This window comes from Scatophagus argus, chromosome 15 (genome assembly GCF_020382885.2).
Source record: "Scatophagus argus isolate fScaArg1 chromosome 15, fScaArg1.pri, whole genome shotgun sequence".
Taxonomy (NCBI): domain Eukaryota; kingdom Metazoa; phylum Chordata; class Actinopteri; family Scatophagidae; genus Scatophagus; species Scatophagus argus.
Genome location: NC_058507.1, coordinates 20765704 through 20784432, shown reverse-complemented (window position 1 = coordinate 20784432; position 18729 = coordinate 20765704). Strand labels below are relative to the sequence as shown.

At 41.0% G+C, this 18729-nt stretch overlaps 1 protein-coding gene across 1 annotated transcript in view; it reads left to right on the top strand.

The window, feature by feature from the left end:
* Positions 1–18729, top strand: part of gabrb1 (gamma-aminobutyric acid type A receptor subunit beta1) — a 52550-nt gene that overhangs the window by 29483 nt on the left and 4338 nt on the right. The window contains exons 4-6 of the mRNA XM_046413301.1: positions 1736–1956; positions 12279–12361; positions 17608–17751. Coding sequence (XP_046269257.1) covers positions 1736–1956; positions 12279–12361; positions 17608–17751 — 448 coding nt within the window. The remainder of the gene's footprint in view (positions 1–1735; positions 1957–12278; positions 12362–17607; positions 17752–18729) is intronic.

Below are 18729 nucleotides of genomic sequence, written 5' to 3'. Positions count from 1 at the left end.
GTTTAAAGACAACAAGGTGAACACTCTGAAGTGGCCAAGTCACAGCCCAGTCCTCAATCCAACAGAGAATTTGTGGCTGGACTTGAAAAGGACTGTTCACGCCCAATCACTGTGCAACCTGGCAGAGTTTGAGCAGTTTTGCAAAGAAGAATGGAGTGAAATTACAGTGTCCAGTGTGCAATCCTGATTGAGACCTATGTACACGCCTCAGTGCACGCCACAGTGCTGTGACTGGGGCCATAGGTTCATCTACTAAATACTGACTTGAGGGGGGTGAATATTTATGCAGTCACTTATTTTGCATTATAAATATTTTAATTAATTGACATTACTTTTTAGCAATCTGTTTTCACTTTGACATTAGAGATTTTTTTTTAAATTTATGTCAAAAAAATCAAATGTCAAATCATCAATTTAAAAGATTATTTTATTATATTAAAACTATGATTCCATTTTTAAAAGCGATACAAGGGGAAAACATCCAAGAGGGTGAATACTTTTCATATGCACTGTATAAATGTTTGTACCATTTATGTATATCTGCATGTAAATTGTTTTTATTACTCATTCTTTTAAGACTGTCTAAGAAGTCTTTATCAAAACTTTTTTGATCCCACAAAGTAGACATTGCCTTCATGGTTTTCCACCAGAAAGTCAGTTGGCGCAGTATAAAGAGCAACAAAGCTGCATTTCAGAAGAAAGTCGTGGTGAATGAATGCATGAAGCAAAAGACTGTCAAGCTGGAAACTTCAGTTTGTGTACCCACATGAGCCAATGTTGACTTTTTTGTTTTTTAGCAGAATTACATCATATTATTATGAGGAGTTTAAGTATCTCGGAGTCTTGTTCACGAGTGAGGGAAGATGGGAGCGTGAGATTGACAGGCGGATTGGTGCAGCGACAGCAGTAATGGGGTCGTTGTACCGGCCCGTCGTGGTGAAGAGAGAGCTGAGCCGCAAGGTGAAGCTCTCAATTTACCAGTCGATCTACGTTCCTACCCTCACCTATGGCCATGAACTTTGGGTCATGACCGAAAGAACGAGATCTCGGATACAAGCGGCTGAAATGAGCTTTCTCCGCAGGGTGGCGGGGCGCTCCCTTAGGGATAGGGTGAGGAGCTCTGTCACCCGGGAGGAGCTCAGAGTAGAGCCGCTGCTCCTCCACATCGAAAGGAGCCAGTTGAGGTGGCTCGGGCATTTGTTTCGAATGCCCCCTGGACGCCTTCCTGGGGAGGTGTTCCGGGCATGCCCCACCGGGAGGATGCCCCGAGGAAGACCCAGGACACGCTGGAGGGACTATGTCACTCAGCTGGCCTGGGAACACCTTGGGGTCCACCCGGAAGAGCTGGAGGAAGTGTCTGGGGAGAGGGAAGTCTGGGTATCCCTGCTCAAGCTGCTGCCCCCGCGACCCGGTCCCGGATAAAGCGGAAGAAGATGGATGGATTATTATTTTGGAACTTCTTTTGAACCATAATGAGATTTCTTGACTTAATGTTCTAACAATGGTCATTTCACATAATAGGCCAAAGCCCAGATAAACATTGTCAAAATAACCATTCAAAGTTCCTTAATTGCTCATAGACAACTTTTGCAACCATTTTACTTTCAAAATGAAACTTTGTTGTTGCTAATCACAGATGTCACACTCTGTTTCAACTCATAGGAATATTACATGAGCTATCAGTCCTTTCATGTTGATGTGCTAACCTTCCTTTCACCTTGTCTCATTCCTGCAGGACTACACCATCACCATGTACTTCCAGCAGTCCTGGAGAGACAAGCGCCTCTCTTATACAGGCATTCCTCTCAACCTCACCCTGGACAACCGGGTGGCAGACCAGCTGTGGGTCCCTGACACCTACTTCATTAATGACAAGAAGTCCTTTGTCCATGGGGTGACAGTGAAGAACCGGATGATCAGACTGCACCCTGATGGAACTGTGCTCTATGGTCTGAGGTAGGAGCTGTTTTCACTCTCCACTTTATAGATCTTTTCACTGCAGAGACTCAGGCTTCATTCACACTGCCTCTGGGCTCAATTCTCATTTATTGCTCTCAGATACATATTTTGTTTTTCTCTGAGTGTTCAGATTGTTGTTTAAATGTGGTATTAGATTCCAGTGTGAACTGTTGATGGTGCAGCAGAAACAGAAACACGCACACACACGCTCACACGCAGCACAGTTTATCATGTAAATTAAGCAGTAACCTACCACAGCTCTTGCTAACTGTAGCGAAATAAATCAATAAACAGCAATAAGCTAGGTCGTTTACTTAAATGTGAATGTTTGTCTTTTCGCAAAAAATGCAGTGAAAGTATCAAAGTAAAACTACTCTCTCTCTCTCGCTTTTTGAAGAAAAAAGTTCTGCTTGTGACCAATAATTAAAAATGAAATTATTAGATTTTTATTACTGATGTTTCAACATGGAAGAAGAATTTTACTGCTGTGTCTGCTCGAAGCAAAGCTAGTTTCAACTTTAGATACAGTCATGTAAGTTCTTGGGAGTCAGGCACCCCTTAAGTGTCACCATATAAATCTGAAATGATTAAAAAAAAAAGAAAGAAAAGTTGTGATAGATAAGTCTGTTTTACATGTTGGAAGGTTTCTATATTTTTAATAATAACCCTTCTCTACAACTTTGTGCCTCTTAACAGTTAAAATGAAATAATCTGCATCTCAAGTGTCTCAAAATTTTACTTAGGTACAATCCATAAGTAAATCTATTAGTTACTTTCTCCTGCATGAATTTAATACCTATTTTTGAGGCAGCAGTACAAACTTTTTTAATCCAAGGTACTGCTAATGATTTTTTGTTTTCATAGCATCTCCCCATCTTTCCCATGATGTGCATATACATGCAACCTTTTCAGTTAAAAAAACACAGTAATAGATGCAGTAATGGAGCTTTATACCCCACACTTTTCCTTTCCTCGAAGGCTTCCATTAGAGACTAAGTGTTGCTCTGTCTATGTCTCCACTGGAGCTTTGAGGCAGAACCACTTGGTAAATTTATGAAGCTTCTCCTGGTGCAGTGTACACATGGCTGTGCCCTCTGCAGCAGAGCACAGCTGCGATGAAGTGAGCTGTGTGGAGTTAACAACGGGATGGTCACTGTCAGTAATTCAGTCCTCGGAGTTCAAAGGCATGGCAGGCAATGACTTGATGACTTGACAGTTTTTAGCCTTTTAAATATACGCTACGTAGACAAGAATATTGTGACACCTGACCATTACTTCAATAATATGTGTGTGTGTGTATATATATATATGCACACACCCCACATATGTTCATCATATTCATCACTTTCGTTTTGTGTGCATTGAGAAAAATGACCACAGAGCATTAGGGAGTCCAAAATGTTTACCACTGGTGTGTTACGTCATCTGATCATCTATTACAATTGTGTATATTCATGTTTGGTTGATGGGAGCAGCATGTGTTGATGGTTTTGGCTTGCTTTGGTGAGCACCATCATGATGCACAGGATTTGGTGATGGTGTGGCAGGTGGCTGAGCAGCAGGCCTCTGAGCAGCACAGGAACAGAAGCTACGTGGTTATTATGGCAACACTTCATTTGGAATAAGACACTATGTTGACTGTAAACCCTGTAGTACACAGCACCTGTTGTAAGACACAAAATAAGATATGGCATGATGATTCAGTGTAAGACATGGTCCTGTTTATACAGTTTGATTCATCCATCCATCCATTTATCCGTCAGGGTCGCGGGACAGTTTGATTCAGTCTATGGTAATTATTACCAACCTATGGGACTATATCTGTATTTTAATAATCACAGTGCTTTTCTCATCAGGATGGTGGTTGGGAAAATCACTGTTTAGGAAAATACAGATGTGGTCATATAGGTTCTTAATGTTCTCAAAAAAAAAAAAAAAACTAAATTGAAAAGTTGTCAAAGATAAGGAGGTAAAGGATAAGTGCAACAACAACATTCTGTGTATATTTGTATCTTACATATAAACATGAATTCTGGTGTACAGTTTGTGGCCCTGAACATTTTCAGAAATGGAACCAGTACATGGCTGAAGTATTTTGCATTGTATCTCTAGATCCAAATGTGATACCTTTTGCCTGTATTTTGATGGAGTGATTGTTGATGAGAAGGAAATCATCATATCTGAGAACAGGCTAGACTTACAGAGCAATTAACATAACAGGACTCTATAAACCAGCAGGAGCATTGGTTGATGGAAACTGTACAGTGCATATCTTGTCATTTTATTCTTGCAATTCAGAAGCTTTCTGACTCTCGTATGCAGCTGCTCCTTGAGATTGACCAGACTCTAAATGCCAAACTCAAACGTGCAAACACACTGATGTGCTGGTTGATGCAGATATAGATCTTTATGCAGTTAGTCATGGTCTCTCTGTGTCTATTTTTTTCTATTCAGTCGATCTGTTTTGTTTTTTTCATTTGAAAAAGAGTACTAGGTTTGTTGCCCCAGAGCTTTATGATGGAGGTGACAAATGCAAAGTTTGCACAATCCATAGCTGCATTAGCCCTGAACTGTACAGCTGCAAGTCTGTAAAGACCAGGCGCATCACCTTGCAGGAAGTTCCAAAAGAGAGCTGGTTTTCACCAGATAGGCTCAGGTGGTGCACAAACACACAAGCACGAAGCGGGGAGGGGGGAGGGACAATGTCAGAGTGAGCGAGAGAGTGCTCTCCATTTAGGCTCAAACAGGAAAGAGCATGTTGAAAAGGACAGAGAGCAGTGGCTTGATTTGTCCAAAAACAACACTGGCTGGCCCTGCCTTCATGGCTGAGTGAACACAGGCCTTGTGGGCTGTCCTCACCATTCCCTCTCCCCTCTAAGGTAAACACTCCTCTGTGTGTCCAGATAAGCAGGGCCTGTTTTCCAACAAGTCAGTTCACATGCAACATATCCCCTTTAAATCATCCAAATCTCCTTCAGTTTGTCCTCTTTCCATCTTCTGCCTTTGAGTACCATTGAATTCTTAGCTTCCAGAATGAGAGATGGCATTCAAAAAAGCACACAGTACACTGTAAATTCACTGATAGTGTCGGGCATTTGCATCTGTGCATTAGAATTCATATCTCAGCGAGTCCGTCTGTAAGCGCCAAAAATGATCCAAATGGTTGTTGAGTGCTATTCACATGAACCACTTCTGTGAAGTGGTTAAAAGAACATGGTGACGTGGTTTGAACAAAAATAATAGCAGTACACAGTACTTTTATATTAAAATCCATCTCTTCCACTCTGGGAGGTTTTGCATGTCTGTAACACCCTTGAGGTCACTCCACGGGAAAACATAAATTAGAGTAACATGACTAGAAATGCCCCAATTCTGCAGTTTTTACTTGCTAGAAACTACATAAATTCAAATTAGTACTCAAAATATAATTTGGTTTTTAATTTTTGTTCAAGTTAAAAATGCATTCATCCATTTTCTTTACCATTTATCAGTGCATCCATGTAATCGTGACTACGGGCGAGAGGCGGGGGACACCCTGGACTGGTCGCCAAAAACAGACAACCACACACTCTCACACTCACACCTAGGGGCAATGTAGAGCAGCCAGTTAACCTAATGTGCATGTTTTTGGTATTGTGGGAGGAAGCCGGAGAACCCGGAGAAAACCCACGCAGGCACAGGAGAACATGCAAACTCCACACAGAAGGGCCCAGACCGGGATTCGACCCCTCTTGCTGTGAGGCGACAGAAATAGCGACTGCTGCTCAGACAAGACAGTTCAAATGTATTATCTGACAATAATATGCAGTAATAATCATCACAATATATCTTTTGAGGTTAATATTTGTTTAGCATTTATAATCACCACCACTACTTTCTCCACTTTTCTTTGCTCTCTCTCATGTTTTTTTTTTTTTTTTCAAACATTGGGGTGACGTTTCTTTCCTCCACTACTTTGGCTTCAGCTTTTCACAGTTTCTGAAGGAGCTGGGAAAATTTCTTTCACACTGGCATACTGCAGAATCATTATCCCCTGCAGGCTCCCACAATTATTCACCCAGTGTGCTCACTGCCGACACAAGAGCTATATTTAGGTTCGCCAAAATGACTTCACGACTGACTGGCACATACACATTTTGGTTGCCAGTGGCTCAACACCTTGGTTTGGCAAAGACAACATGTAACAGCCATAACAGTCTGTGTGTTTATAGCACACACACACACCCGGCAGCATCAGACCTGCTTCCCTGTGACTAGTGGAGGATGGTTGTCCTCAATAGCAAAAGAAAAAGATAAAAGACAGAGAAAAATGACCGAGCAGCCAAGTTTAGTCTGTGCTGCTGAGCCTGTGCTGGTGCACAATTCACAGAGCTGCTTGTCCTGGTGGACATATGGTTGTATGTGACGGTCTCACAAACACAAGACAATTTGATGTGATAAATGAGCATCGATTAAAGTCTTTTGTCCTGTTAGAGCGTGATGACAAACATATTAAACATTGCTTGTTCTTTGCAAAGAGATAGGTAGGAATGTGTGAATTAATTTGCTTACCACAGCCAATTAATAGCTATCAAAATGCAGTTATATTTTACACATGGTGGAGTCAGATTACTTTAAGATATAGGATGACAGTTTATTGTAATTAGTAAAAAAATGGATAAAAGTAATCTAATCTGACTACTTTTAATTACTTCGGAATTGAACGCTGAACATACTGCATCTTACACTAAGAAAATGGACACAGTTACAAAAAACTGAGTTCCGCAAATAAAAAAATAAAAAATAAAAAAACATATATATATATACTTAGCATCTCAAAACATTTTCAAAACAAACACAATTTATTCTGTCCGTTCAGTATTTACAGTTGGTCAAATCAAATGAAACTTGCTAAAACAGTATTGCTGCTGCTATGTTTTAATCAAAGGCCACATGGATGACTTTGCTATTGTAACACAAGAGAAGCACTTACTCAAACAGTTAATCTTCCATTTTTATTGTCGTAATTAAAACAAAAACATTAAAACACGAAATAAACAAATATCCTTTAAGTCGCCACAAAGAAAACTGACAACTTGAGGAGAGTAAATTACTTTTCAAGGACTACAGGCCTGTGGCTCTGACGTCACACATCATGAAGACCCTAGAAAGACTCGTCCTGGAACAGCTCAGGCCCATGTTCCAACCACTTCAGGACCCCCTTCAGTTCGCCTACCAGCCTCGCCTTGGAGTGGACGATGCCATCATCTACCTGCTGAACAGAGTCTACACTCACCTGGACAAGCCGGCAAGCACTGTGAGAATCACGTTCTTCGATTTCTCGAGTGCGTTTGACACCATCAGGCCGGCTCTGCTGGCTGAGAAGCTGACAGAGATGCAGGTGGATGCCCCACTGGTGTCCTGGATCGCAGACTATCTGACTCGCAGTATGTACGCCTGAAGTGCTGCCTGTCAGATGAAGTGATCAGCGACACTGGGACTCCACAGTGGACTGTTCTCTCTCCCTTCCTCTTCACTATTTACACCACAGACTTTACGCACTGCACAGAGTCCTGCCATCTTCAGAAATTTTCTGATGACTCTGCAGTGGTTGGGTGTATCACTGGGGGGGATGAGAGAGAGTACAGGACGGTAGTGGACAACTTTGTCACATGGAGCGGGAAAAACCACCTACAGCTCAATGTGACAAAGACCAAGGAACTGGTGGTGGACCTGAGGAGGACTAAGGCTCCAGTGACCCCTATCAACATCAAAGGGGCCACTGTGGAGGTGGTGGAGGAGTACAAATACCTGGGGGTGTACTTAGACCACAAACTGGACTGGTGCAAGAACGTGGACATGGTCTACAGAAAGGGCCACAGCCGCCTCTACTTTCTGAGGCGGCTGAGGTCCTTCAACATCTGCAGGACGATGCTGAGGATGTTCTGCGAGTCGATGGTGTCCAGTGCCATCACATATGCCGTTGCCTGCTGGGGCAGCTGCCTGAGGGTGAGGGACACCAACAGACTCAATAGAATCATCAAGAAGGCCAGCCATGTTGTGGGAGAGGAACTGGACTCTCTGACAGTGGTGTCTGAGAGGAGGATGTTGTCCAAAATAAGAACTATACTGGACTTTCCCTCTCACCCTCTCCACAATGTGCTGATCAGCTACAGGAGCTCGTTCAGCCACAGACTTTTACTCTCACGATGCACCACAGAGCGACACAGGAAATCATTCCTGCCGGTCGCCATCAAACTGCTAAATACCTGTGTTTTTAGATTTATACTTATCTTGCTTTTTATCCTATTTTATATCTTTCACTTTCTTTCTTGGTCGGGAAAAAAAAATTTCCCCTCAGGGATAAATAAAGGAATTCTGATTCTGATACTCTTATGTACAGTCGAAAAATAATGACTTGAATTGCCATATTTTAAAGACATCATCAAAAATCAATTATTCCCAGTGTAGCTATAATCTGATTACAATAATCTGGGCTGATAATATTTACTTATTTTCTAAATCAAGTTGCATGAGCCCAGTTGTTTGAAACTTTAACCACTGACTACAGTGAAGTGTTCATTTACTGCTCTTGCAATAACTGAAACTGTCTTCCAGCTATAGGCATTAATCAGACTAGTGACAAAGACACAGATGTCTGAGTGCCTGCACTTTCTTTTAAACAGTGCAGATCAGCACTATCTAACATTGTCTTCTTTAAATGAATGAACAAATCATGTCTCTCAGCGCTGACATTTTTACCAATAAAACGGACCTGAAACCTCTGAAATGTTCCTGAACGGTCAATTAGTGTGTATGAACAGCATAAGACTCCAACTGCAGTTCACATTGTTCATGGTGGGATAGGATATGTTCTACTACATGTGCCCCAGTTGGAATGTGGATCAATCGGAGAGCCCGTTTGGTCTCAGTCCACATTCAAGTGCTTTGAAATGCCCTTCTGCAGGCTGCTAGATACTGCCTGCAACAAAACTCTGACTGGACAAATCAGCATCAAGTTCTGTGAAGTTTTTCTTAGCTTAGGTCTTCTTTTGTTTTGTTTTTTTCTGTTTGGGTTTTTAGGCCTTAGATCAATTCGGGTTGCTCACAATTCCCAATGTACCCAAGTATGTATTTCCAAACTCCAGAGGAGGACTCAGTAGGCTCAATTTGCAATACAGACAGCAGCATTCTTGCCAGCTCTGGTCATCTCAGCTCAAGGCTCCTGGGTCCAAGGGATCTCATTCTACCACATTGGCTGAGAGATGCTGTCAACAGATGTACCAGTCATATTCACTGTGAAGTATATTCCCAATAAAACAAAATTTAATATCATACACCACCCTGCCACTGTGTGATTTCACTATGTGTATATATTAATTATTTTCTTGTGTTGGGGCTGCTCATATGTTATACTCCTTATCAGTCCATATAAGTCCACAAAGGAAGCCTTATCCAACACAGCCTTACACAACATCTCATTATTATATTATATTATATTACATTATTGTATTATATTGACAATAACCGTGATGTCAAAAATATTAATACTGTGTAAATAATACATTTAGGATAATGTCATGTAAATAATCCAGGCCTTGAACATCTCTTGAACATCCTTCTAAAAGGAAGTTTTTCCTCGCCACCGTCGCCGAGTGCATGGTCACGGGGGTTTTGTTAGGTATCTCCAAAAATTAAATTAAAGAGTTTGGTCTGGACCTGCTCTAATTGGAAAGTGTCATGAGACAGCTGGTTATGATTTAGCACTAGATAAATAAATTTGAATTGAACTGAATTGATTAACTGGCCCTCACATCTCTGAAAACACTGAGGCAAATTAAATCGGATAAATAAAAAAAAACAGGCATCTTATTGACCACATATCTGTAATATTTTTGTAACACACAGGTCTATAGAACCTGTAAATAATTTAAGAGTATGTCTGCCTGTCACTTTGAAGCTGTCTGTCTTGACAGAGTTTTGAATGATTTAAAAATATAAACACAGTTGGTCCAGTGAAGACTTCCTTGATTTCCATAATGGAACAGATGAAATGCAGCGTCCCTGCAGTACTTCCTGACAGGTTACAGAGCTGACACTCTATTTTTACTGTTCGTCCACACTCTCTGCACCTGCTTTATAATTAATCTAGTGCTTCCTAATGCATTCAGTGTGTTCAAGACATGCATTGACAGCCCCAGAATATTCAACAAGGTAAGAAAGAGATGAATATTCATGAGGGGGGGGGGTGGCTTTTTACATCCCGACACTGTAACAGCTGAGTACAGGGAGATGTGAGTGTAACTCAGCACTCACTCTCAACCGAGTGAAGAGAGATGACCAAGGAGGAGCATCGATGGATTTCTTGGCTTCATAAGTCACACTTGTCATCCTTTTTCTCTTCTCAGTAAAGGTTTGCTTACAAGGACTTATTTGACAACATAGTTCATTTCAGTTCAAACTTAAAGGTATGACATGTTTACAGTGCTGCATAGCAGTGATGAGAAGAAATCCAATCCACTGCCACATTCAGCATCAGGACAGAGTGCTTATTAAAGATGCAGATGATACAGATACATATTAAATACATTTCCAGCTACCTATACTTACATCAAGTCCAAATAAAACCCTCCACTAGACCGTGTTATTTCAGGTGAGAACCTTTCATCATTCACAATCCAAGAGAGTCCCACTGCTGATGGAGAGTCCATGTCCATGTGTGCCTCTGACCCACAGAGCCACAAACAGGGACCCAGCCTTTGTTGCCTCTGTTGCAGGAACTGATTTGTGATCTATAATGGATTTCATCCAGCAGTTTCCTACTGTAATCACACATAATACGTGTGGATGGAAGAATAGGTCCACTTTGCAGCTCATTTTTAAGCTGTCAACAATGTCTTACTGCCTTCATCGCTGCTTTGATATAGCAGTGTCTGACTGAGCTAAGCATCCCAAAGGAACGCCCTTACAAGGCCGGACAATATGCAAAGAAGTTTGCATTGTGCACGGCCTAGATGTCAATCCAATCATTTTATTTTAAAGTGTATTTACACAAAGCGGTAGCATCACTGCTCTTTGTTGACTGCCAGTGGCACCGACGAATAACTAAACAGTAACCTGCTTCAGAGCACAATATTAGCTCCTTCTTATCCACACTTTTTTTTTATCTAACCAGTGGTATACGCTTTTACTTTATTCTTCAAGATATGAAGTGAACATGCTTTAGTCTCACCTACATGGACCTTGCTTGCGAAAGTGTATCATCACCGAGGTCCATCATTCCAAATTGGAGTGGATAATGTTGACTTTTGATTTTGAGCGTATAAATATAAACATAAACACATAAAATGGACAGGGGTTAGCTAATTACTCTGATTCCTGTTTCCTCACTGTAATCACACTGGAACAGTATTCACATATATCGTGCATACTGTTCCAGTGTCCCAACGATCCCCTCACACATGTTGTGCAAGTACTGTATATGTGTACAGGGATCATTTTTCATGTATATCCACTGCTAACAATTTTGCAGTTTGAATTATTGTGACTGCATGCCAACAAGGATATTGCTGGTCCATAACCCCTTTATTTTTTTCCATTACAGCGTATTAAATGTTATGAGGTTTAACTGTGTTTACTGTTCTACACAGACGTCTAAGATGATTGATCCATAAGCAGCAGTATGAGGAGACCAATACAACAAATGACAATGGCCTCTCTCACACTTGATGAGAGAGGCCATAGGCATTTATTGTATTGGTTACTGTACTGTTAGTGGCTCTCAGAAATTAAAAAAAAAAATCACCTATTCTCTCCTAAACTGTCAAACTGAAGTGTTTCCTCCTTCAGATATAAGACTTCGGCGGCTGGTGGAGGGGGGGGGTGTTTTAGTGTTAATTCTTAATTACTCATAGTTGTAATTAAGATTGAACACAAGGCTTTTCTCCCCTGCAGTCGTGACTTCAGCAGTGCAAAGGCAATTATGGGAAAGAAACAGATTCCAGTCGGAAATGTAGAAAGGTTTGCGTGACTGAAGGCTAAATAGGTAGGAAATGTACTGTGAGATTCAACGTGTGCGTGTGTGTGTGTTAGGGGTAAACTGTACAGTTAATTCTGTTATAGAGTCAAGTGTTTTCCCTATCAGGAAAGTGGAATCATTTTCTCTTTTGAATCTTGAATGTTGCATGCATTTTGGTGTGGACTAAATTTCCCATTTGTGCACATAAAAGAGGATTTCTAGTCGTGGAAATGCAGTACTGTAACAACACAGTGCAAGAGAGCTCATGATGAATTTTTCATTAGATATGTGCACATGACTTAAAACCTTTTTTTTCTTCTAGGATCACCACAACAGCTGCCTGTATGATGGACCTGCGCAGATACCCACTGGATGAGCAGAACTGCACCTTGGAGATTGAGAGCTGTAAGTGATAGTTTATGTATATGTACGAATATCTCAGCCCAAACTCACAGTTTTGCCTCAGGTATCAAATATACCGAATGTCTCTTTCGCACCTTGGATCAGTTGGTTTGGACCAAGGAAACAAACAGTACACTGTTGCTGCTTAATTTGATACATTTAGTATTCTGGCTTGTTGAAGAGGAGTAAACATGAGGTCATGTGGACTGACTGACAACTCATTGACTAGGCAGGTTTTGGTGATGTCATCATGCACCATCAGATTTACATGGACCCACAGAGTAAAGAATTTCAAATTTTGGTGACTGATAGCCCGTCATGCTACCTTTAATGTGACTTGTATTTCTAGTGGTGTCATGAAGAGCTATAAGCATCAGAAATCCAGAGTGTAACTTCACCTAATCTGTTAAGAATACATATAGACAGGCAGAAAATCCATGAAGAAAAGCATGCTTTAGTCAGGGAATGAACACTTCATTTTGAGGTATCAGGGAAAATCCCTGCAGTCGGATAGTGATGCTTATACATGTTACCATGGTTATGAACTGTATAATTACTCTGGTCAGCCACAACATTAAAACCACTGTCGAGTGAAGAGAATAACACTGATCATCTCATTTCAATGCAATCTTCTGCTGGGACACCCTCGGTCCTGACATTCATGTGGATGTTATTTTGACATGAACCTCCCACTGCATTCCTTTATGGCAATGGCATTCACTGATGGAAATGGCCTCTTTCAGCAGGATAATGAGCACAATGTTTAGTAATGGACACCATTAATGCTGAGACACGAAACATACGCCACCATCCAGATGACGTTCAGGGACGTCACGGCTTATTCCAGCGATCTACACTCTGCTTGAGTTACAACAATGTGGCTTCGTAGTAAAAAAGTGTGAGTACTAGACTGACCTGCCTGCCTTCCAGACCTGTACTGAAATACAAATTTATAATGGAAAAAAACAGACATTGTAGCAGACACTCAACTGGCCAGTAGAGTCTTTAAATCATGCCAATGTGTACGCATTTTTTTAACAACAGTGCATTAGTGATAATGGATCTGCAGCTAGAGTGAAACCAGGTGTAATGATTTAGATTTCCCACTCACATATTTTAAAATCATCTCTAATGCCAAATTTGGAGGTCTTCTCGCAAACATTAATTGCACAAGGGAAAAAAAAAAATAAAACAGAGGCCAAAATCATAATGAAGCCCATCCAGTAATGAGAAGTGGCTAATTCCCTGAAATCCTGCAGCTGCCTTTAGATAAGATGTAGAATCTGAAGACAGAGACTAGCTGGCCCAATTAAATTGGTCTAATTACTGAAAGGGCAGCAAGGGCCTTTTTCACTCCAGTTAGGGCTGTAGACATAGCCCAGAGAGCTGCCAGAAAAAGTAAAGCGAAGGCTTTATTGTTGTTCCAGTTCAGCCTGTGGGAAGTTGGAAGATGTTCAGCAGAAGAGTAGAAAATGAGAGGCCCACTTTCTGCTTTATAAGTCCCACACCAATGATTTAACAATGATGTATTGTTTCTTCAGTTCCTCTTCTGGAGGACACAGTTGTGTGGATGTTACATCTGATTCTGAACCAGCATAATAATTTCACTTTTTACTTAAGGTAAAAATGATGAGACGAGATATACTATTAATGTAGGATGATATTTATTTCAACATACATGAGCATTATCACCATGTTTTATGGCAGAAGTGGCATAACTGTACATGCAAATAATAACAAAACCTGGCTCGAGTCACTGAACTTTCTTGCCCATTTGCATTCCTCTACATTCCACAATAACAATTAATAGTTACAGGACAGAACAGTTTCAGAACAAAGAACATTTCAAGAATCCGGTCACTTTACGATTTCAGCCATCTTAATTAAAGTATACTGCATATAATCTGAAAGTAAAAAAATGTATTCCCCAGGGGTTTGAGGGTCTAAACTGAGTTTGTTCATCTTTTGAGCATTAAACTGTAAGACCTATTTTTGTGTTGTGTTGTTTTGTATTTTATGTGGCTAATTTACATGGTCACAAGGCTTTGTGCATATATGGGAAAAATGAAGGAATATAAACGAGACAGCACAGCAGTTATGTACTTGGATAGTCATGCTAGCTCAAGATGTTAAGGATAGTTAAGAACTCTAAGTTGAAGAATACGCCAGAACATCATGTGAGGCTACAGGAAAATTAATGAAGTGCACTGGTTTATTTAACCTGTGTTTTAATTGTGATGCTTAATGTTGCTTGCAAACGACCTGGGCTACAAGTAAACAGAATTTGTTGCTCGGTTAGCAACGCAGTCAACAGGCTACAGCTGATGTTCAGCACTAGGCTTGTTGAGATAAGCCGTGATAAGATGTGTGTAAAATCGATCACCGGTGATTGCTGCACAATGCGTGCCGGTTACATTTCTGTCCAGCTTGAACCCAACTTGCTCTGACCTCATGCAGGTTTGGAAAGTCAGTGCAACAATACAACATTACGTACTTTTCCTTTTTGTTGAATTGGAGAGATTTTAATTTTGTGTCAATGATTTTGAACGTTTATGCTGTTAACAGGACACATGTTGCGTGGATCATGGTGCCATTTAGTAGTCAGTAGTACTAGAGAGAAGAAATACATTTATATAATAATCTGCGTACAATATATCATTGTTGTACATGCAGGCCTGTATTAGCATTGAATTGGTTTAATGTGTTTGCAAACAGATAAACTTGTGTGAAGTGACATGTGAGAATTAACACTTGTGCAGATGTCAAGAAAGAGGAAAGAAATATGAGAAAACAGTTTTCATCATTGATTATCTGTCAGATATTTAAACAGTTTTTAATAATAAATATATTTTGAGAATACAATCTGTTCAGCTGATTTACATACAGCAGTAATCGTATATGATTTTGATTTACATAAATTTGTATAAAATGTAGTTTAACTTTCATTGTAATGTCACAGATTGCCTGTATAGTGTTTTAGCAGGCTATGGCCCGTGTGCAAACTGATATATGGGTCTGATATAACATTTTAATAAACCAGAATCAGACCTAACAGGATGTGAGTGCTTCTGTGACTTCCTCTAAAGACTGAAGGCTGCTGAAAACTATCTGACTTGACCGAAGCTTTTCGGCTCCACACCCTGATCCCGTTCCACTTTCCAGCAGAGGCGCAGTTTATCTCAAACAAGGCTATTAGATCGCAAGAAACTGAGCTGGAATATTACCTTAAAACTGCACTCAGCTTCGCTTGTCGCTTGCTGTTGTTGTAGTTTACCTGCTGCTGCACGCCCACGCTGACGTGCACAGCACAGACACACAGAATGCAGAATGTGCACATGCATCTGATTGGGTTAAAACTATGTTGCAACACTTTGGAGTAGAAAGTATACTTTGAAGAATGAAGGCTTTCCCCGATATTATGAATCTAAGTTGATGCACTGCCATTTTTTTGTTGAAAATTGAACGTGAAATTTTACTGGGACACAGCACATAAATACTGGAGCACATGCCCCGTTGCACATGCTATGACCTATTTAGTTGAGCGTCCTCCAATGCAGAGAAGAGCTTGTCAAAGTGTGGTGAATAGTAGGGTTGTGTGTGAGGTGCAGGATGTAGGGGGCACTGTGGGCCAGTGGGAACAAGATGTGGATGATGAGAAACCTAAACTGAAGCTGGTAACTCAAGAAGCGGGACTCCCTTACATGATATGACTGTCAGACTTCAAGCCAGTCAAGTCACAAGGAGTCAAAACAGACCATTCAACACCATAACCCTTCAGCAATTAAGTTTTCTTGGGCTGCACAGCTAGCAAGTTGTAAACACAACATCAACATAGTATCATATTTTTTTTAAGCTGGTAAATTTGTTACCCCATGCCAACTCCTTAGGGAAATACACTGTATAGACAAAAGTTTTGGGATGGTGCTGTTTTTCAGGATTTGTGCCAGGCCCCTTACTTCCAGTGAAGGAAATCTTAATGCAGCCCTCAGCTCTCGAGGGCTGTCATACACTGGAGACTCACCCACAAAGTCTGCCACAGCAGTGACATCTGGAGCATTTCGATTCAACCATAATTATCGCTGGTGTTTTTGGTGTCATCTCCCTGGCACGCTGCTATATAAACAGCTGCACTCGTCTTTGCAGTCTGTGGATCAGGCAGGCTGGGTGATAAAAATGTTAAAATAGTACATCTCTAACACAGAAAATATTATTTATATTACCTGCAAAAATGACAAGTTTGTCTCATTAAGGATTCAAGGATTCAAGGAGCTTTATTGTCATTTCACACATGTAGAAACATGAGGTGGAACGAAATTAGTTTCCCCGGTCCTGGTATAAGCCCAATAACCTAACAAAGTACCTAATGCTATAAATATAAAACAACACTATATAAATATAAAAAACAATCAGAATAAAAGATATAAACAATCAGACTAAAAGATATATAAACAGTGAACAGGGAGCAACAATATTTACAGCAGCAGTACTGTGGTATAAGAGAGATAGCAATACGCCAATAATGTGGCTGACCACACCTCATTTTAAGACCGACATGCTCATGGGTACACAGATGGTGAAAGTGTATTTACTACTAACACTGTGGGGACTGGACATGAAAAGGACACCTGCAATGTGCATGTGTTTCCACTGGGCATAAGTGGCGCACAGTGGCAATTTTGTTGGTCAGTGGCACAATCGTTTTCTGCTGCCTCAAGATAGCAATGTGCCAACAATGTACCTGACCACACCTCGTTTTAACACCAGTACACCTGTGGGCCCCCAGATAACAAATGACAACTGCATCCGTCTGAAAATAGCAATAACAATTGTGCTGTACTGGGCACTGGATGTAACATGTTGCCCCCGAGGAGAGATCAGGTAGGACATTCACATCAGTCAAAGAGACAAAGTCTGTCTCACTCACATTGCTCATATTTTTCCTTCTCCAGGTTGCAGGGTTTATGAATACTTGGGAGTTTTGAAAACTCCCAGTATTTTTCACAGCAGCCTCCATATTCCGTGGACTCCAGAGGATCCAGGGAATATGTTCAGCTCGGTTTCACATATTTGTCACTGCTGTAATTTATTTTTATCTGGCTAGTAGATTCCTATTGTCTCTGACCATGCAAGAATAGGTTCATAAAGTTTTGTACTTAATATTCATCGGCACCTGACCTTAGAAATTGACATGTGATGGCACTCTGCTCATGTGTTTTTAAGTTGAAATTGGTTTTCCATGCTTTTCTCAGATGGATACACCACTGATGACATCGAGTTCTACTGGCAGGGAGGAAGTAACAGAGGCTCAGTCACTGGGGTGGAGAACATCGAACTGCCACAGTTCTCCATCATAGACTACCAAACCCTCTCCAAGAAAGCTGTGTTTGCCACAGGTAACAGACCCATAAAGTATAAGGTCATCCTTTTTTACCTATCAAATAAGATGAGTATACATCACTAATTCTATCAGTGCAGAGACAGCCATGCCATACTGACAACTCTGCTGCTCTCAAAAAAACTGTTCTCATTCTAATTGCTTCCACTTTGCTGCTTTGCTTCTGTGTCGAAAGTGTTTCACTGAAAGACGTGTATATGTTTGAATGAAAAAGTCACAGATTATTAAACACTGATTATGAATGAGCAAATGTGTGGATCAGCAACATCAGACAAAGAGAGAGATGCTTTCACATGTAGCCTGTCTTTTACATTGGAAATATTACCCATAGAGAAGGAGAGATGATTTTAAAGAATCACCACAATTTGCAGGTTGATGACCCCAGCCAATCAATGTGTTTAAAAATGATGCAGATACTTGACTTTTTGCAAAAAGGACAAGTTGGGGATGACATTACAAGGGGTCCCAATGCCAGTTTTGATAGTGAAGAGGTTGTAAATGCATGTTCATAACCATATAATGACCCACACCTAATAATGAATACATCATCTCTTCTTGGGTGCTAATCAATAAAATTAATCACAGTCACTCCTACATTAGGATGCTCCTTATTGACTACAGCTCCGCATTCAACACGGTCATTCCTCACAAGCTCACCCACAAACTGTTCTCCCTCGGACTACACCCCGTCCTTTGTGACTGGCTCCTGGACTTTCTGACTGGCAGGCCTCAGTCTGTCGGAAAAGGGAACAGGTCTTCAGCCAGCATCGTCACAAACATGGGCACACCACAGGGGTGTGTCCTCGGTCTCATCCGTTACACCCTGTTCACCCACGGCTGCGTGTCCTCCCACAAGGACAACATCATCCTGAATTTTGCAGACGACACCGCGATGATAGGACACATCACCGACAGAGACGAGGTGGCCTACGGGAGGGAGGTGACCACTCTGGTGACATGGTGTGAGGACAACGAT